The 16,026-nt window shown below is 42.9% G+C and overlaps 1 protein-coding gene across 7 annotated transcripts in view; it reads right to left on the bottom strand.

Moving 5' to 3' along the window:
* Ctnnd2 (catenin delta 2) overlaps positions 1-16,026 on the bottom strand; it is a 793,031-nt gene that overhangs the window by 78,109 nt on the left and 698,896 nt on the right. For 6 of the 7 annotated variants that reach the window (XM_021182850.2, XM_029469855.1, XM_029469856.1 and 3 more), the window contains 2 exons: positions 12,915-12,989; positions 11,688-11,838 (listed from right to left, as the gene is read on the bottom strand). In XM_021182850.2, coding sequence (XP_021038509.1) covers positions 11,688-11,838; positions 12,915-12,989 — 226 coding nt within the window. The remainder of the gene's footprint in view (positions 1-11,687; positions 11,839-12,914; positions 12,990-16,026) is intronic. The other variant, XM_021182851.2, reaches the window with a different exon arrangement.

The following is a 16,026-nucleotide window of genomic DNA, read 5'->3' as shown; positions in this document are numbered from 1 at the left end:
AAGTCGGTTGTTCTTGAAATGTGCTTTGGTGCTCCTCCTGCGTGTGCCGAACGGGAGCGGTGTACTTCATCTTACCCAACACCTTACCCATTAGTATTCAGTATAATGTTTCTGAGGGTGAGCTGTCGTCAGAACTACATGTAGCCCAAAGTCACGCGACCTTGCCCTTGTGACTATACAGCTTGGACTCAAGTGAACTTTGTTCATATGACTTTGCATAACCCTCAGAATATAAATTGTTTGATGTCCTGAATAAAGAGCGCGGTTGCGTGAGCCTTTAGTCCGCCTCATATTTAAGCTCCACTCTCCCAGGTTCACACGGCCAAAAACCAGCAATTACAGTCTCCAAAATCTCTCTCTGCTTCCCAGACTCCTAAACTCTCCACTCCATGCCTGCGTGAAGCCTATCAGAGTTGGAGTCCCTTCGGGAGCCATGCAGGAAAATGACAAAATGGCTAGCTCAGAAGTGCTGCCTTAAGCCAACAAAGCCAAAGCTCTCTCCCCTCTGTGTTCTCCCTCCTGTGCCGCACTGCTATGGATGAAATCCCTCCCCCCAACACTGGGGGGCAGAGATGTACTAAAGGGAGGCTCGCTGCACACTGCATTAATGGTGGACTAAAAGTAGGCTCTGTGTGCACAGTTTCTTACTCAGAGACAGTTACTGTTCACTCCAGAGAAGCAAGGCTTGCAGCATGGAATATTGATTCAGAGGAGGCCCCCTCTGCCTTGTAATTCAAATGTTTTTTTACCTAATTCTAGTCTTTGGCTTCATGGGAAAATAACTTCCTTAGTTTCTGCCATGAATATGATTAGGAACAATAGACTTCCTTCTTTATTAAAGCAACATTTGCCAGCATTTATCTCCTATCTTCCCTGTTTCCAATTTACTATCTCTTCTTCCCCAAGAACCAATTGCATTTTCTTCTTGTTTTTCTTTTTTCTTTTAGTGTGTGTATGTCTGTGTGTGTGTTGTATGTGTGTAAATGATCTGTCATAGAAGGTAGCACACACCTTGTAACTCTGGAATGTTCAGTGCCACCTAGAAATAACCAATCCAGGCAAAATAATTACTCCTTGACTTTGCCTAACATTTTGTCATTCTTTAGTAGACTAGCAACTGTCCCAAAGGGAAGGTTTGATCTTCAAGAGAACCAGTTAGCCTTGCCTAGAATCTGAGGAAGTCTCCACACTGAAGCCCAGAGATGTTCTTCACAGTAAGAAGAGTCATTACAGCCAAATTTGTGGTAATTGGGAGGGCCAAAGTTATGTTTTAGGTTTTAATTACTGTGCCTAAGCCATCTATAAATCAAAAATACCTCTAACTTGTAAGCCACTTGCCCAAGGACAGATTCTGCCTGTGATGCCAGAGTCTACCATTTATATAAAATAACAAGACCCTAAACAAGTTTGTTTGACTCAACTGCACTGTATGTACATGACCATAGGTGGGAGGTACTTAGGAAATATGTCAGAATATATACTTGTCCCCAACTGGGGTCTGGAATGTTGCCCCTGCCTACCAGCTTTGAGTACTTTGAAGATATCATTGTGATGGCGTTTGCTCCCTATTACTTTTTTATAGCTTATTCTTTGGCAAGTTCATACTTTTAATGATAAGTCATTCATGCATACAGCCGTTACCTTGAATGCATATATTTTATGCTGCCTACTATAAAGTTAACTGGTCATATTTACACTAATTTTGCCTATTTCTAAATTCCTTTCTAGGATTTAAAGATTTACCCCTTGGAGTGAAGGAAAAGGCAGGGAAAAATTATCTTCATTTCAATGCATTTTTCACTGGGAAAATGGCAGCAGGCAGAGAGAGAGAGAGAGAGAGAGAGAGAGAGAGAGAGAGAGAGAGAGAGAGAGAGAGAGAGAGCACCAGGGTTTGAATTAGAATGTGAAGAGTGAACTTGACTGGTAGCTGAGAGTTAAAACTATTGGGTTCCTAACATTTAAAAGTAATAAGGTCACTTTTTAAATGACCTGACTCACACAGGCACTGGGTACATTTGTCTGTGAACGTAATTAAAAATTTAATACCACTCCTTCCCATTCCATGGCTATAACTTTTATTTCTGACAAGCAAATTAAACTGCTCAAGTCTCAAGGTGAGGACCACTGGGACTTTTATCTTATAGTTCATCTTGAGCACAGGATACCTTCTAATGCTGGGACATGCAATACTACTCTTTCCTGCTTAAAATCAGCAATCCCACAGTGGCTTCTGTCCTCTTCATCCCATGTCATTCTGTCCCAAATCTTTATCAAATGATGGTAAGGGCAATACTCTCCGTGGTTCAGAGGATAGATGTACATTAGGAAGTTCCTTTGTATTCTGAATTGTACTCTTCAAAGTTAATAGTTCTACCTAATACTGATTTAAGGATGCTATACAAAATTGAATAAGTAATTTTATTACCAATAAGAGAAAGGCATTTCTATTACACAGTAAAAGATCATAGACTTCCTATGGTGTGAGAGATGAAAACCCTTCTGTACACCAGAAGTCTGTGAAAGAGTTTTCAGGAGAGCTTTAGACAGGCTCCTGGGAACTGCCCTAGCTGCTGCCTTACTGTGCCTGTTACTAATTGTCCCATTGGTTCCTTTATGGCAGCATGAAAATAATGATCTGTTTCTTCTTGACACACTGGACACACTAGGATCAGAATCGTAGAAGCTACGTAGAAGCTATTTCATATCGTTATAGTAAAGAGTGGAGTCTATCTCTAAGTAGAGTCTAGATGGAGACACATTATTGTCTCCTGCAAGAGTTCAGTTTAGCAGCAGGTCAGTCATCTGTCTCAGGACCATTTCTCTGGAAGGCAGGTACTTCTTAAGTTATGACTTAGGCAACTGCTTGGCAACATTTTACTCCTTTTGACTGGTTAATGACAAATGTACTCACCTGCTTGGTCATTCCTCAAGATCAAGCAGGGGAAATAAGAAACAGAAGCTCTGGTGGCCAAAAGAATACTCATCTTAAAAATTTTAAAGTCTTTGTACAACATTATTTCTGGCATTGGAGAGGAAAACTTAGCACAGTGGTTAAAAGCACTGACTATTCTTCTGATGGTCCTGAGTTCAAATCCCAGCAACCACATGGTGGCTCTCAACCATCTGTAACAAGATCTGATGCCCTCTTTTGGAGTGTCTGAAGACAGCTACAGCGTACTTACATATAAAAAAATAAATATATCTTTTAAGAAAAAAACAAGAGAGGAAAATGTTCTCTCCACATGATCCAGACTTCATGCATGTGACAGCCAGGATGGGGACAGGTGACAAGGGGAAAAGGTGACAGTTCATGCTTCATTTCCCACACAGCCTCTTCGCTAAGCATTTTGTTCAAATTGTTCCGCTAGGCATTAAACATGTGCCTAGTCAACACAAAACCCTGTCCCCTTTCTCTCTCTCTCTCCTCTTCTCTGAAGCCTTTAAGCCGAATTGGAAGCAACTATAAAAATTCTCATTTTTGCTTTTTACTTACGTGAAACATTTCCAAGGGATGAGCCATTAAATTCCTGCCTAATAAAATAATTTTTGACTCTTTGATTTATTTATAACTACCCTGCCAAGGCATTCTTATCTGCCAGACCCAGTCACCAACATTCTCCAAGGAGAGTCCAAACGTAATTAACAGAGAAGTCATGGTTTCACAGGAAAGAGAAGCAGCCTTTGGGAGACTGGGTCCTGGGGGTTAGGGTACAAGATCTGAAGATGAAAACGTTTGGCTGAAGCGCAGAGCTCTCCTTTTGCTAGGATCTGGCTTTTGAAACCAAATTACTAATGTGAGACAGCAGAGAATGTTCTCATAAATCTCCCTGTCGGGAAAAATCAGATTTCTTCTTCAAATACTAATTGAAATTACACGTGTTTTAATTAAAACAACATCTGCCCTAGGCTGAAGAGCATGTTTTGGGATGCAGAGAAGGTAGGTTTCTAAAATGTCCTCAGATCTACTTAATAAAGCGAAGTTTATACTTTCCCAGGATTAAAATGGTACATTGCCTCCCGAAGTGTCTGGAGTTTCCCAGAGGCCGGAGACGTTCCCTGGACTCAGAGATTAGTCAGGGTCAAGGGACAGATGACGAACGTGCTTATGGTGTGATGTGACGAATATTGCTTGTGAGGTCTGCTTCCCAGAATGGAGTTAATATGGCCCAGAAGCCTTTGCTACATCTGATCCCCTGCCACAGGTTGGGAAATAACCAATACATGCAGGCATACATGCATATATCTGTCTGAATTAGTGGACAGAACCTTTTAGAGCTCTCTGCTTTTTAGTTCTGCCAGGAGACACAGCACAACACCATATTCCCAACAGGAATTGCATGGTAACCAGGGTGTTTCTTAATTCTAAGCTTCCAAATTTACATAGAGTTTTCACAATGATTTCAAAGGAATCACTACTATGGAGGCCACGACAAAGGTGCCGGTATCTGTTTAGTCCTCAAAAACAGACATTTGTGACCTCAGGTTTAGGTAAGAACATATGTCACAGTTTAATTGAAAGTAAGGTATTGTGAGGTCTAGAATTCCCTAAGTGCAGATACTGGTCAAAAATTCACTTATGGGATGGATAACATTTACTAAGCCATGTTTCCCTCGGGTCAGCAGTAGCTCAATGGTGATTCCCCACCCTTTGTCTTCTGCACAGCAGCTCCTCCTGCAGGCCTCCAGAGAAAGTACACCATCTCATTGCATAAAGATCTGGTGTATGGAGAGACAAACTTGTAATCCTATGGACAATATTCCCACTTCTGTCATCTCCTCATTCATTTTGGTTAAATACGGAACATTTTCTGTCATTCTTTAAAGATCGCCAGCATACTCTATTAAGTTTTTAGAATGGCCAAAAATATTTTTAAAACCTAAATATTTACAATAAATTGGGACAAAGGAAGAAAGTTGGGACAGAGTAGTCGTCCATTCCCACTGATGAAAAAAGAGAGAGACTCAAAACTGAAAGACGCGCAGTGGGTTTGCAGCCTAGATCTCATTACTGTGTGGAGTACGAGCTGCATTTGCTTGCTACCCAGGGAGGCCTTGTGCTCCACATGGTAGGAAACAGCTCCTTGCTGGCTTCAAAAACAGCCAGCTGTGCCTCCTTTGCTGTTAGGACAGGCAGGGAGGCCAATGCCCAGAGAGAAGCCCCATTGGGTGGCAAAGGAAAAAGTTCAGCCAAAGCGAAGAACAAACAATATAGAAAGGTTGTGTTCTCGTGGCAATGCCAGGGGGTGGTAATGTCAGAGGGCAAAGGGGTCCTGGCTCATGAAGTGATGGGTACACTCTCCCCTTCAGTTCAGGGGGATGTGCCAGGGAATTAGAAAGATGCTGATAGCATTCTAGACTTGGCTTGCCTGCCAGAGATGTGGCCTGGAACCATCATCACTCAGGGGAGCCAAGTGAGACACTCTGTCACCACGCTTTGGAGATGCAGGTACCCTGCCAGCACAGACGTCACTGGCAAGGGACGATTCAGTCGTATGTGGAAAGTGTTATTTCCCACCAAATCCCAAATCTCATCTAAATGAGTCTGCTTACAGTCATGGATTTGACAGGATATCTGCAGTATCTCCTCAAGTTCCTGGACTGTGTAGGTAAAGGCTGGACCACACAATTCCCTCCACTCATTTGTCTCCTCACTTGGGATCCTGTAATGCCCCTCTAGATCTGCTCTTCATAATAAGTAACGTGCTATTCATCCATCCATCACTGATGGATGAATATACTCAGCAAATGTACTCTGAGCGCCTATTACAGGCACAGAAAAGCTCCAGGCATTATGGAATATCAAAATAAATACAACTCAGGGGTGCACCCTGACAGATGATCCAATCCCAAGCGGTCAGCTTTATGCACATACAAACACTAGCAACATTAACTGGACTCAGCAGGTGTATGCATATACAGCCATAGTAATTATAATTATTAAACACAAAAATTATTAAACATAAAATATGAAAACAATTAAAGAATTTATTTGCAATAATAATAATTAAAGGATTTAATTATTATTAACATTAACTGGACTCAGCGGGTATGTGTACGCACAGCAATAATAATAATTAAGGAATTTATGGCCAATAATTTGAGAGGGAGTAGGAAAAGGACATGGGAGGAGCTGGGGTGGTAGAGGAAAGGGTAGGTATTACAGAGAAAATAATCATGTATAAAATTCCGGAAATAAAATTTAAGTTTCAAAACAATGAATAATTAAACATAACTCTATCCCTAACTGATTACTCCCTGCTTCAGTGCACATGTGAAAAGTTATGAGTCAGGGAAGTAACTTTCATTAGGAAGGGATACCTGAGCTGGGCTTCAAGTAACATGAGAGGTCAGGAGGTGCAAGTCCACATGTGCCTTAGGGACTCTGTTCTGTTGAGTAGTGAAGGGTGAAGACTAGGGACTCCATTGGGAACTGTGCAGTTCTGGGACTGTCCAGTGCTGAAATAAGCTTCGAAATGGAACCATAAAGGGATGTGCTATGATACAGTCTTTTCACCGAAGCTAATCTCCCACCCCCCCTAAACCAACCTTCATCACATAGAGGGAAAATTAACATTTCTGAATGTTGCAAAGAATGTTATGTATAGGCATTAACTTTAGCTGCTGTGCCCATGTCATTAGGAAGAATTCAGGACCTAGGTATATAGCACACTCAACCTCAGTTTGCAGAGACATACGCATAGTCATGGAAACAGCCCAATGGGAAGACAAGAAGCACAGAGGCAGCTAGGCTCCAGACTGTGGTACTGCTTGCTTCTCCATAGATGTAATGGACTAGTGTGACCGTTGCTTAGTCAACCACTTCCTAATAATGGAGCCCTCTGAAGATGATCCTTCCCTCGAGTGCAAATGTGGCTGTCTGCCCACTCTCATGCCAATTAAGGGAATAGTCCAAGAGAGCTGAAATTTAAACTGAGACCTCAGAACCAATGGTGAAAAAAATCTGGATTCCTTCTGAAATTCTAAGGGCCCACCCTCATGCAACTACAACAGTTAAGGAGAAAATGAACAGACTTTTTGGCTGTTCATAAACATGGAATCCTTTTCTCTGGTTTGTGTTTCCTTTAATTTGTTTACTTAACATTTTTCTTAAATGTAACTCAGTTATCCACTCAGCAAATATTCATCAAGTCTCTGTTAGGGGTCACATACCATTGCAGACACACAGAATACATCAGAAAATAAGGCAAGGCATCCATCACTTATTAGCTCATTCCCCAGTAGAGGGGAAAGAAACAAGACCAGTAAGCAATGTTGCATACAGTGATCCTCATTGGTTTGCAGTTATGTCACAACAAGCCATTATAAGTTGACAGTATTGTAAGCTAATGCATTTACGACACCCAACTTACTGAACATCATAGCTTAGCAACATGGCACATGGCAGAACATGAGTTCTTTCCCCATGATTTCCTGCCTGATTTGAATTTGTCACTTAATGCCACTACCCAGTATTGGAAGAGAATATGGTATGACACACCATCAGCATGAGATAAAATAAAAATTCAAAATTCAAAGAAGTTTTTTTTTCTGCATGTGTATTATTGTCGTAGTATCTTAATTAAAAGGCTGCAAGTGGAAACATCTTAAATAGGGACCATTGCTTATTAAGAACCAGCCAAGGAAGGAGCTACTGTGGCTTGATGGATGGTGGTGCAGAGTCTCTTGGGAAATGAGCATCTGCTACGGGGAGGACACAGTGTGTGGACACCTCAGAAAGAGGATCCTTTAAGCTCATGATCCCAGGTGATGTCACTAAAACTTTCAGAGACAACTGACAGAAGACACAAGCTGGCCACACAAGTCTTTCTTTTTAGGTGTTCTTGGCTCAACGTTATCATTTCTTTCTCCTCAACATGTAAAGTGCTGTATAGCATTTTTCTACCCAAATAATCATTTTTGATACAGTATTTAGAGACAACTAGTTGACAAGAGTAAACTGTACTCTCTCTTGAACATAATCTAATATGTTGGTAAATTCTACTCTTTTCATTCACAAAAAGTTACTGTGTTCATCAACCCTGTCGGTTTGGAGCTTTCAAGCCTGTTTCTGAATGGCTGCTTCCATTTTCTAGCTGGTGACATCTGATAGCAATGGCTTAATGGACAATATGGAGCTTCAAGTCCTCCATGCTCAGAGGGACCCCAGGATAACAAGCATCAGAGAAAGAAGGGATGCCTATGAGCCAGAAGGCAAATCAATAGTTCACTATTTTGTTATATATTAATCCAACTAAAGAAATAAAACACACAACTGCACAATACGCAGCGCTTAGCATCCAGGCAGTAGACTGATTAGCTATTGATTTTTTTCTCCATATTATAGAGGAGTGATGAGGCTTTTATTGGAAGCCCCAGTGCTGGTCCTGTCTGGAATAACTATTTAAGGAAAGGAGAGGGAAAGTGTGTGTGCAGAGGGGTCTTTGACCTTTTGATCTAATAGCTTAGTTTAAATACATGAAGCACGCAGAATCTGCAAATATTAAAATTAAACCCAAACTAAGTACAAATACCAAAATTTCACATTTACTTTCTTCTTTGTAATAATCTGACAGGACTGCACCTAGGAGACACGGGGCCTGAAGTCTGGGTTTATTCTAAGCCAATCCATGGTTGAGAACCTGCACGTACATTGGTTCTGGGTGGAGGACCAGATGTGCATTGGGACATGGCAGGGAAAAGGCTTCTAATTTCTGGATTACCGAGTGTTTACTAAGCACATCATGCCCGAGTATTCAAATATACAGGAATAGAGTTTTGCCCATTTCTGCACTCAGACCTCAATTCTCCAAACTTGCCAGGTGGTACAGTATGCTGCACCTTGGATGAAGTGGTTGGTCCATCTGCCTGGACCGGAATCCATTAGATTCCAGATGCCATCCACTGATAACTGTCATCTGCAAGGCTGTTGGACTCCAGCCTGTAAACTGTCCAGAAGTCATGCAGGAAGCCCATGAGGAACTCTGCCATCCCTTGATTCCAATGCCACCATTGTGACAGTGATCTATGGGGGCTTGTGACATTTCCCTGCAGGTTCCTGAGGATTCTTCAGCTTTCAGGCATCAACCAGCCTTTGGCCTGTACCCCCTCACTTACAGAGAGAGGCACAGTAGGCCTCTCTGACCTAGGATCCCATGACTTCTGCTAGGCAAGCGAGGCCTCTTGAAGGCCCCAGACTTGTTCCCAGCTCCTATTTCAATACATCCTCTGCATAGGCTGCCCCTTCAGCTTGGATTCTCTTCCTTATAGATAGATGCATAGCCACCTTCTTTTAGGCCTTTCCTGAGATGTTACCTTATCAACAACTCCCAACTAAACCCCTCATTTAAAATCATACTCTTAAAGTGGCAAGGCTGTGTATGCAGGGGAACGAAAGTGAACTCTAATCTCAGCCAACATATAAAACTAAGCCCAAAATATACTACATAGTCAAGTGAAAATTTACATAACATTTTAAAGAAAACACACCGGGGAAAGCTGCACAGTTATGGTCTGAGCATTTATTCTTATAGATCCGACCCCAAAAGCTGAGCAAGAACACTCAAAACATACATGCAGGGATGCATCAAACTAAAGATGTTCTTCTAAAGGTGTGAATGACTGACAGCACCAGAAAGTCACCAGGGGGATTGAGATAAAATGTCTCAAAGCCTAAACCTGACAAGAGGTTAACACCAAAGCACACACAGAATGAAACCTAACAACAAGAAAACTGCTCAACTTAAAAATGAGCAAAGAATATGAATAGGCACGTCTCAAAAGGAGACATCGATGACCAAGAGATAATCTGAAAAAAAAAATACTCAACATTACTAACCATTATGGAAACGCAAATTAAACTACGATGCAGCATCACCTCACACTTGTCAGAACAGCTTTCATCATGATCATGATGGGTGTGGGGCAGAAGGCTCCTTCCCTCTGCGCTTTGATGGTGAGATTTTAAATTAGTACAGACATCAAGGAAAATGTTATGGAAGTTACATTTTAAAAGTGAAAATATGGGCCAGGCGTGGTGGCGCACGCCTTTAATCCCAGCGCTCGGGAGGCAGAGGCAGGCGGATTTCTGCGTTCGAGGCCAGCCTGGTCTTCAAAGTGAGTTCCAGGACAGCCAGGGCTATTACAGAGAAACCCTGTCTCGAAAAAACAAAAAACAAAAAACAAAAAACAAAAAAAAAAGTGAAAATATAATTAACATATGATCCAGCAATTCAGTTTCTGGGCACAGAGCCATGCCCTGTGTTCATCAGTGGATGAAGGTATAGAGAAAATGGGGCATGCAATAGATTGTTCTTCAGACTTCAACTGGAAGGAAATGACGACACTTTTGACATCACTGATGGAACCGGGGTCATCCATGACAAGGGAAGTATAAATGTTGAATATAAAGAATGAACTTTTAGAAGTAAAACCAAACTGTTGGTGACTGGAGGCTGCAGGCTGTGAGGGACAGGATGGCATTGGTTGTTTTTAATTACAGAATAACATTCAAATGGTTTAATATATATATATTAGTTCCAGCATGGTGGTTGAGGTCTATAATCTTAGCACTTGGATTGAATAGTTGATGCCAGCCTTGGCTGTTTAATCTACCCAAGGACTGCGTGAGCTATATATGGAGACCCTGACAATGTTAGTGAGGTACAGATCAAGTGAATGTAACTTGATTTGACTATTCTACATGGTGTGTGTCTTAATGCCACTTTATGTTCCAATTATAATTTATTAATGTATAATAGAACAAACCATGGCCATTCTAAAACTCAAAGACATAAGACACAAAAGCTCACCCATTACATGATTCTATGTATAGGCAATGTCCAGACCAGGGAGTCTACTCTCATTGAGCAGCTACGTGGCCAACATACTGGAGGATAAGGGTTTGCTCATTGGGCACAGCAAGAGTTTCTGGAATCAAAACCAGGCATTTTTTTCCAACATTGGAGAAGCACCCAGTGACACGGAATTGCACATTTTAAAAGTGTTAAACGCTGCAAGCTCCCCAATGACAGCTTCCATCATCACCACTTTCCCTGACAGAACAGTTCTAGCCAGCATGTGACTCATGTATTGGTTCGGTTATGGTACATGGACTTTTCCTGAGTGTCCCAAGGCTCCTTGTCTCCTTCACTCATTGGTATGAATCCCTGAACCTAGAACAGACCTGGAACTAATACGGAATGAAGAATCATTTGTAGAAGAGGCACAGGCATATATTATCTCTTTAATGCATCCTTGGATACTATTTCATATTTATTTAATTTTATATAAATAAATAATATAGGGGTAGATAACTAAACATATAAAGGAAAAGAATTGAGAGATGGGGAGAAGGGAAAGTACCCCATCAGACATCCTAATTTCACCACATAGGAAATAAACAAACAGCCCAGCTGAGCTTTGGCTTGTGGGGAGCACAGGATTAAATATGAATCACAGAGATCATTTTCCATTTGCAAGGATTAGAGACCACATTTCCTTTTCAAATTCTAAAGGGCCAACCTGTGCATTCCTCAAAGCTGGAAAATGCAGAGCTCCTAATAAACACAGTACTACACACACACACGCACACGCACACGCACACGCACACGCACACCCAGCTCCATAAAGAAATCCGGCCATATACACAACCTGAGCAAATGACCGGGACCCCAGGTTAGAAGACATACCAATGAGTTCCTTGTTTCTGACATCGAGGGCCATGTTCCGAAGTGCTGTGGCCACTGCACACACTACACGGTCATTGTCTATTCGGAGGAGCTCCACAAGAATGGGCAGGCCTTTCTCTTTCCGGACAGCAGCTCGGATATACACGGACCACTGGCAAAAGAGAGAAGGCAGAGGAGGTTAGAAACAGAGGTGAGAGGGCCCTACGAAGCCAGCAGCTCTGAGGGTTGTCAGACGACTGTTTGCAGGAGCCAAAACGGTTGAACTGCCATGACCTGCTGCAGAACAGGCTGAACATGTTAGACATGCATTGGAGGGTATTTGCCTCCCCTTCTGAGCATAAAGGTTCCTGGGTCACTTGGTGAATCACAATTCCTTTCTCTTGAGACAATGTTTTCAGCACTTGGGGGATGTGCATGTGTGATGTGGAGGATCGTCTGTAGGATGTGAAGGTTTGGGGTAGGCAGAGCTGACCACTGATATTGAGGAGAAGGGAAGGGAGTGAAGGAGGAAGGGAGAGGGAGAGGGGCCACCATAATGCAAAGGTTGGTGTGGGTGGAATGTGGGTATCCTTTGTAGAGATCTCCGAGGAGGTGGGCCACAGAGATCAAGTGTCATGCATGCAAAGGAACAGGCTCTTTGTTGCGTAATAGAGAAAAATAAGTAGAAAAGTAATATAGGAGTGAGAAGAGGAAAATACAACATTGGGAAGCAAGACTAGAAATAGTAACTATTTTTTTTTTGAAAAAAGAACATTAAGATAAAAATGTATTATTTCCAGGGCCATCATTCAATTTCATTCATTCATATATATATATATATATATATATATATATATATATATATATATTAAAGACACACTTTGTTTTAGTTTGGGGTTGGTGCCCTTATGGAACGGCTGAGGCTTTCTGTAGAATGAAGAGGTATCATCGGGCAGATAAAGCCCTCAGACTCGGAGTCACTTAAGCAAACCCAGGTAGCCCAGGCTTGGCAAATGTGCATGCACGATTCACATTGTTCCTCAGCGTTCCAGAGACAGCTCTGAGGAAAACCGATGCCAAGGGTTTGATTAGTTGCAATTTCATTTATGATCTGGAAAAAATACATTCAGGAAAGAGGATTCAGATTCTGAGGGAACCAGTCCTTCCCCGTCCATCCCTCCCTCACCAAGCCCACTCCAGCCCCTCCCCCATTCCCATAGGGGCAGGCACCCCAGAGCTGGCTCTCACCTGTGGCAGGCAGGGAGCCCCCTCTGGCAGTGAACGTAGGGCATACGCCATGCCTGCCACATCCTCAGCCCAGCCCTGCATGAAATATGAGATTAAAAAAACAAACAACTTCATCCCGTCCTACATTAGAAGTCACATTAACATTGTTCTTAACACTATCATCCAATACCACAGGCGTCTCTTCTATCCCCTTTGTGCCTGAGGAGTGGGCACGTAGATAAACTCACTGGGACATCTCTCAGCTCTTAGAGAACTACCCAACAGCTCCACAGTCAGAAACAAAGAAAACAATTGTTCAGGAGTCCAGTGACAGTGGAGAAACACCGAGGTTTGGAGGCCACTAAACTCTGATAGCGTTTCCCCGAGTGGAAGTGCTCCTCCTGGCACCAAGCATCCACGTCCACGCATGCGCCTGTCCCCCACAAAGAAACATGGCCTCCTCAAGACGCATTGCTTCCTCTGAGTGTCAAGCACCCAACTAAGAAAAGACGGAAAACCTAAGCTTATGCAGCCACTCATGGTTGGCCTTTTCTGTAAAACTAAGGAAAGAACCTGGACTCGGGAGAATAGGGTTCAAAGTTCTGGTCCACATGGTGAAATTAAAAGGTACTTATTAATAATAAATAAGATGGGTTATTTTTGAACTGAAGGACCATTGCAAAGAGTTCCTGGTGTCCTAAACACAGGCCTTAGAGATGGCTTCCTTCCCACTACCAAGTCTTCCAGGTCCTGTGCTCCTGGATTCTACAGTTGTGGTCTCTTTCAATTTCTCAAAGCACAGGGAGATCAGCATCATCACTGTATCATAATGGCATTTTAAATATAAAGTATTAAATAACCTCGCCATCGGAAATACCCTGTCCCTGAACCTGCTTCTCCTCGGGCTTGACACTCTTTCTCTTTGCTCTTACCTCACGTCTTACTGTTAAATTTCTGTGCTCAGACTTAACATTCTGGTTCATCCTTGGCCTCCATCCTCTCACACAGAGGCACATGGTCATATGTCCTAAAATGTCCCCACACAGCACAGCTATGATACGGTTGGAAGGTCCATCTCTACACTTCCCTCCCACGATGGATGGAGAGATGGTCTGCTGACAGAGTGGAGTATGAGGAGAGTCCCCTTAACTCTGTTGGGAGCTTGATGGGACACAAAACAAAACTGAATCAAAATGACCATGTGGGCTTCCAATATGTATGAGTTACAGACATGTGGTTTGTGATGTGAAATGGACAAGCAGGTAATGGGTCTGATTCACACTCAGGTGACATAAGGACAGAACATTTTGATTGTTTCTGGAACTTTTTACTTTTTTACTTTCTCTGCTGTGCGCATGTGTGTGTGTGTGTGTGTGTGTGTGTGTGTGTGTGTGTGTGTTGTCAGACAGGAAGTAGAGAGAGAAGAAGAGAGAGAGATATAGATAGATTTCTCATTATTACCACAGTTTATGGCCTGCCATCTGCAACATATTTAAAACTTGGTGCAAATTTGGATGAGTTTTTCTTGACTTTCCAAGATAAGAGTCTGTAATACTCTTAGGCCATCAGCCTAGCAAGTCCTGGGTATGGACTGGCAAGCCATGTGTGGCTCAGCAAGAAGTTAAAGGATCAGAAGGCATGATGTAGACAAAGATGCCTTGGAGCTGTGGATGCTTCACAGGTCTGAGCCGGAGAGAAGCATGAGGCACACAGTATTCCTGAGGGAAGTAAGCTGCTTCTCTTTAAGCACAGTGGTGGCTTGAAAGGTGTGTGAGTTGCCAAAAGCTTTAATGGGAAAGGCCATCCCAGGTGTCACTAACAGTAGAAAGTTCCAGGTTGGCATAAATAGACTGGACCCCCACGTTTTGTCAGCAGACTGATGGGAATACGCACTGAACAAATCAGCAGAGTGGAGGGACTGGTGACCAGGGGTGACAGGGATGCCACTGAGAAGACTGACCCATGAGCAAGACAAGCGGCTCAGTATTGTCAAAGGCAGAGAAGAAAGAGGCAAAGAAGAGAAGCAATATCAGGGAACAGGAGGAGGGAGAGGGAGAAGGGAGAGGGAGGAGGGAAGAAGATCATGAGGACCAGGCCAAAAAGCAGAACTAGATTCATACTCTCTCTGACATGCTAAATTTCCAAAGATGGCCCAGGACAGCAAGACTCCCTCAAAGCATCTTCACTTACATATAACAAAACACTTACTAGGAAATGTTTTGTTTACATGTCTGTGTGTTTGAACCCATTTAATCCTCAGCTCCGGGAAGCAGGTACCATCGTCAGCCCTTTTAACAGGCGATACAAGGCAGGTGCGGCACAATGTGGACTGGGAATAGTCAACCTGTCCTTGAACTCAGGAAGCACTGGGTCTAAGTCAATGTGCTTTATTTCTATTGTACTCTGTCCCGCAGAAGGACACTATCAATTATGGACATCTTCATCCTGTAGTTTATACAACTCCTTACAAATCAATCAAATAATGTCGGTTTTTATTTTTTTTTATTTTGGGTTGCCAATAATCCATTTAACTTCCTTCTAAAATCCTGAATTAATGGTAGTTAAGGACTATGAATTGGCCTACCCGGCCCTTTGATCTATTTTTGGGGACATCTGTCTTGATTGACTAGTGCTGACACATGTAACTAGAATATATTGGTTGTATCAGGAAAGGGCCACTTCTGTTTACATAGAATGAGACAACACTTCAGACGGTAAATGTTACTTTCTTCCCTTTCCTCCTGGGCATAGGTTTGAACCATTGTTTGGCTCCACAAGATGCTGTCAGAGTAGGACAGAAAAGAAAAAGCAAATGGTTTGTTTTTAAGACTAGCACACAGCCGGAGGACAGTGACCTGCCCTGCAGGGAGCGCCATCTTGGCTCTGGGACTCCGCCGAACTTAGTCTGTACAGGTCAGAGTGAGGACCACAGAGGCAGACAGCTTCTGGGACAGTCGGGAGCCACAGAGCCGCTGAGGCAGCACCCTTTTGGGGCCGCAGACGTCTTGCACCCTCCCAGCCGGAGGACAGTGACCTGCCCTGCAGGGAGCGCAATCTTGGCTCCGGGACTCCGCCGAACTTAGTCTGTACAGGTAAGACTGAGGACCACAGAGGCAGACAGCTTCTGGGACAG

Source organism: Mus caroli, chromosome 15, assembly GCF_900094665.2.
Source record: "Mus caroli chromosome 15, CAROLI_EIJ_v1.1, whole genome shotgun sequence".
Classification (NCBI taxonomy): Eukaryota; Metazoa; Chordata; class Mammalia; order Rodentia; family Muridae; genus Mus; species Mus caroli.
This window is presented reverse-complemented; position numbering and strand designations above follow the sequence as displayed.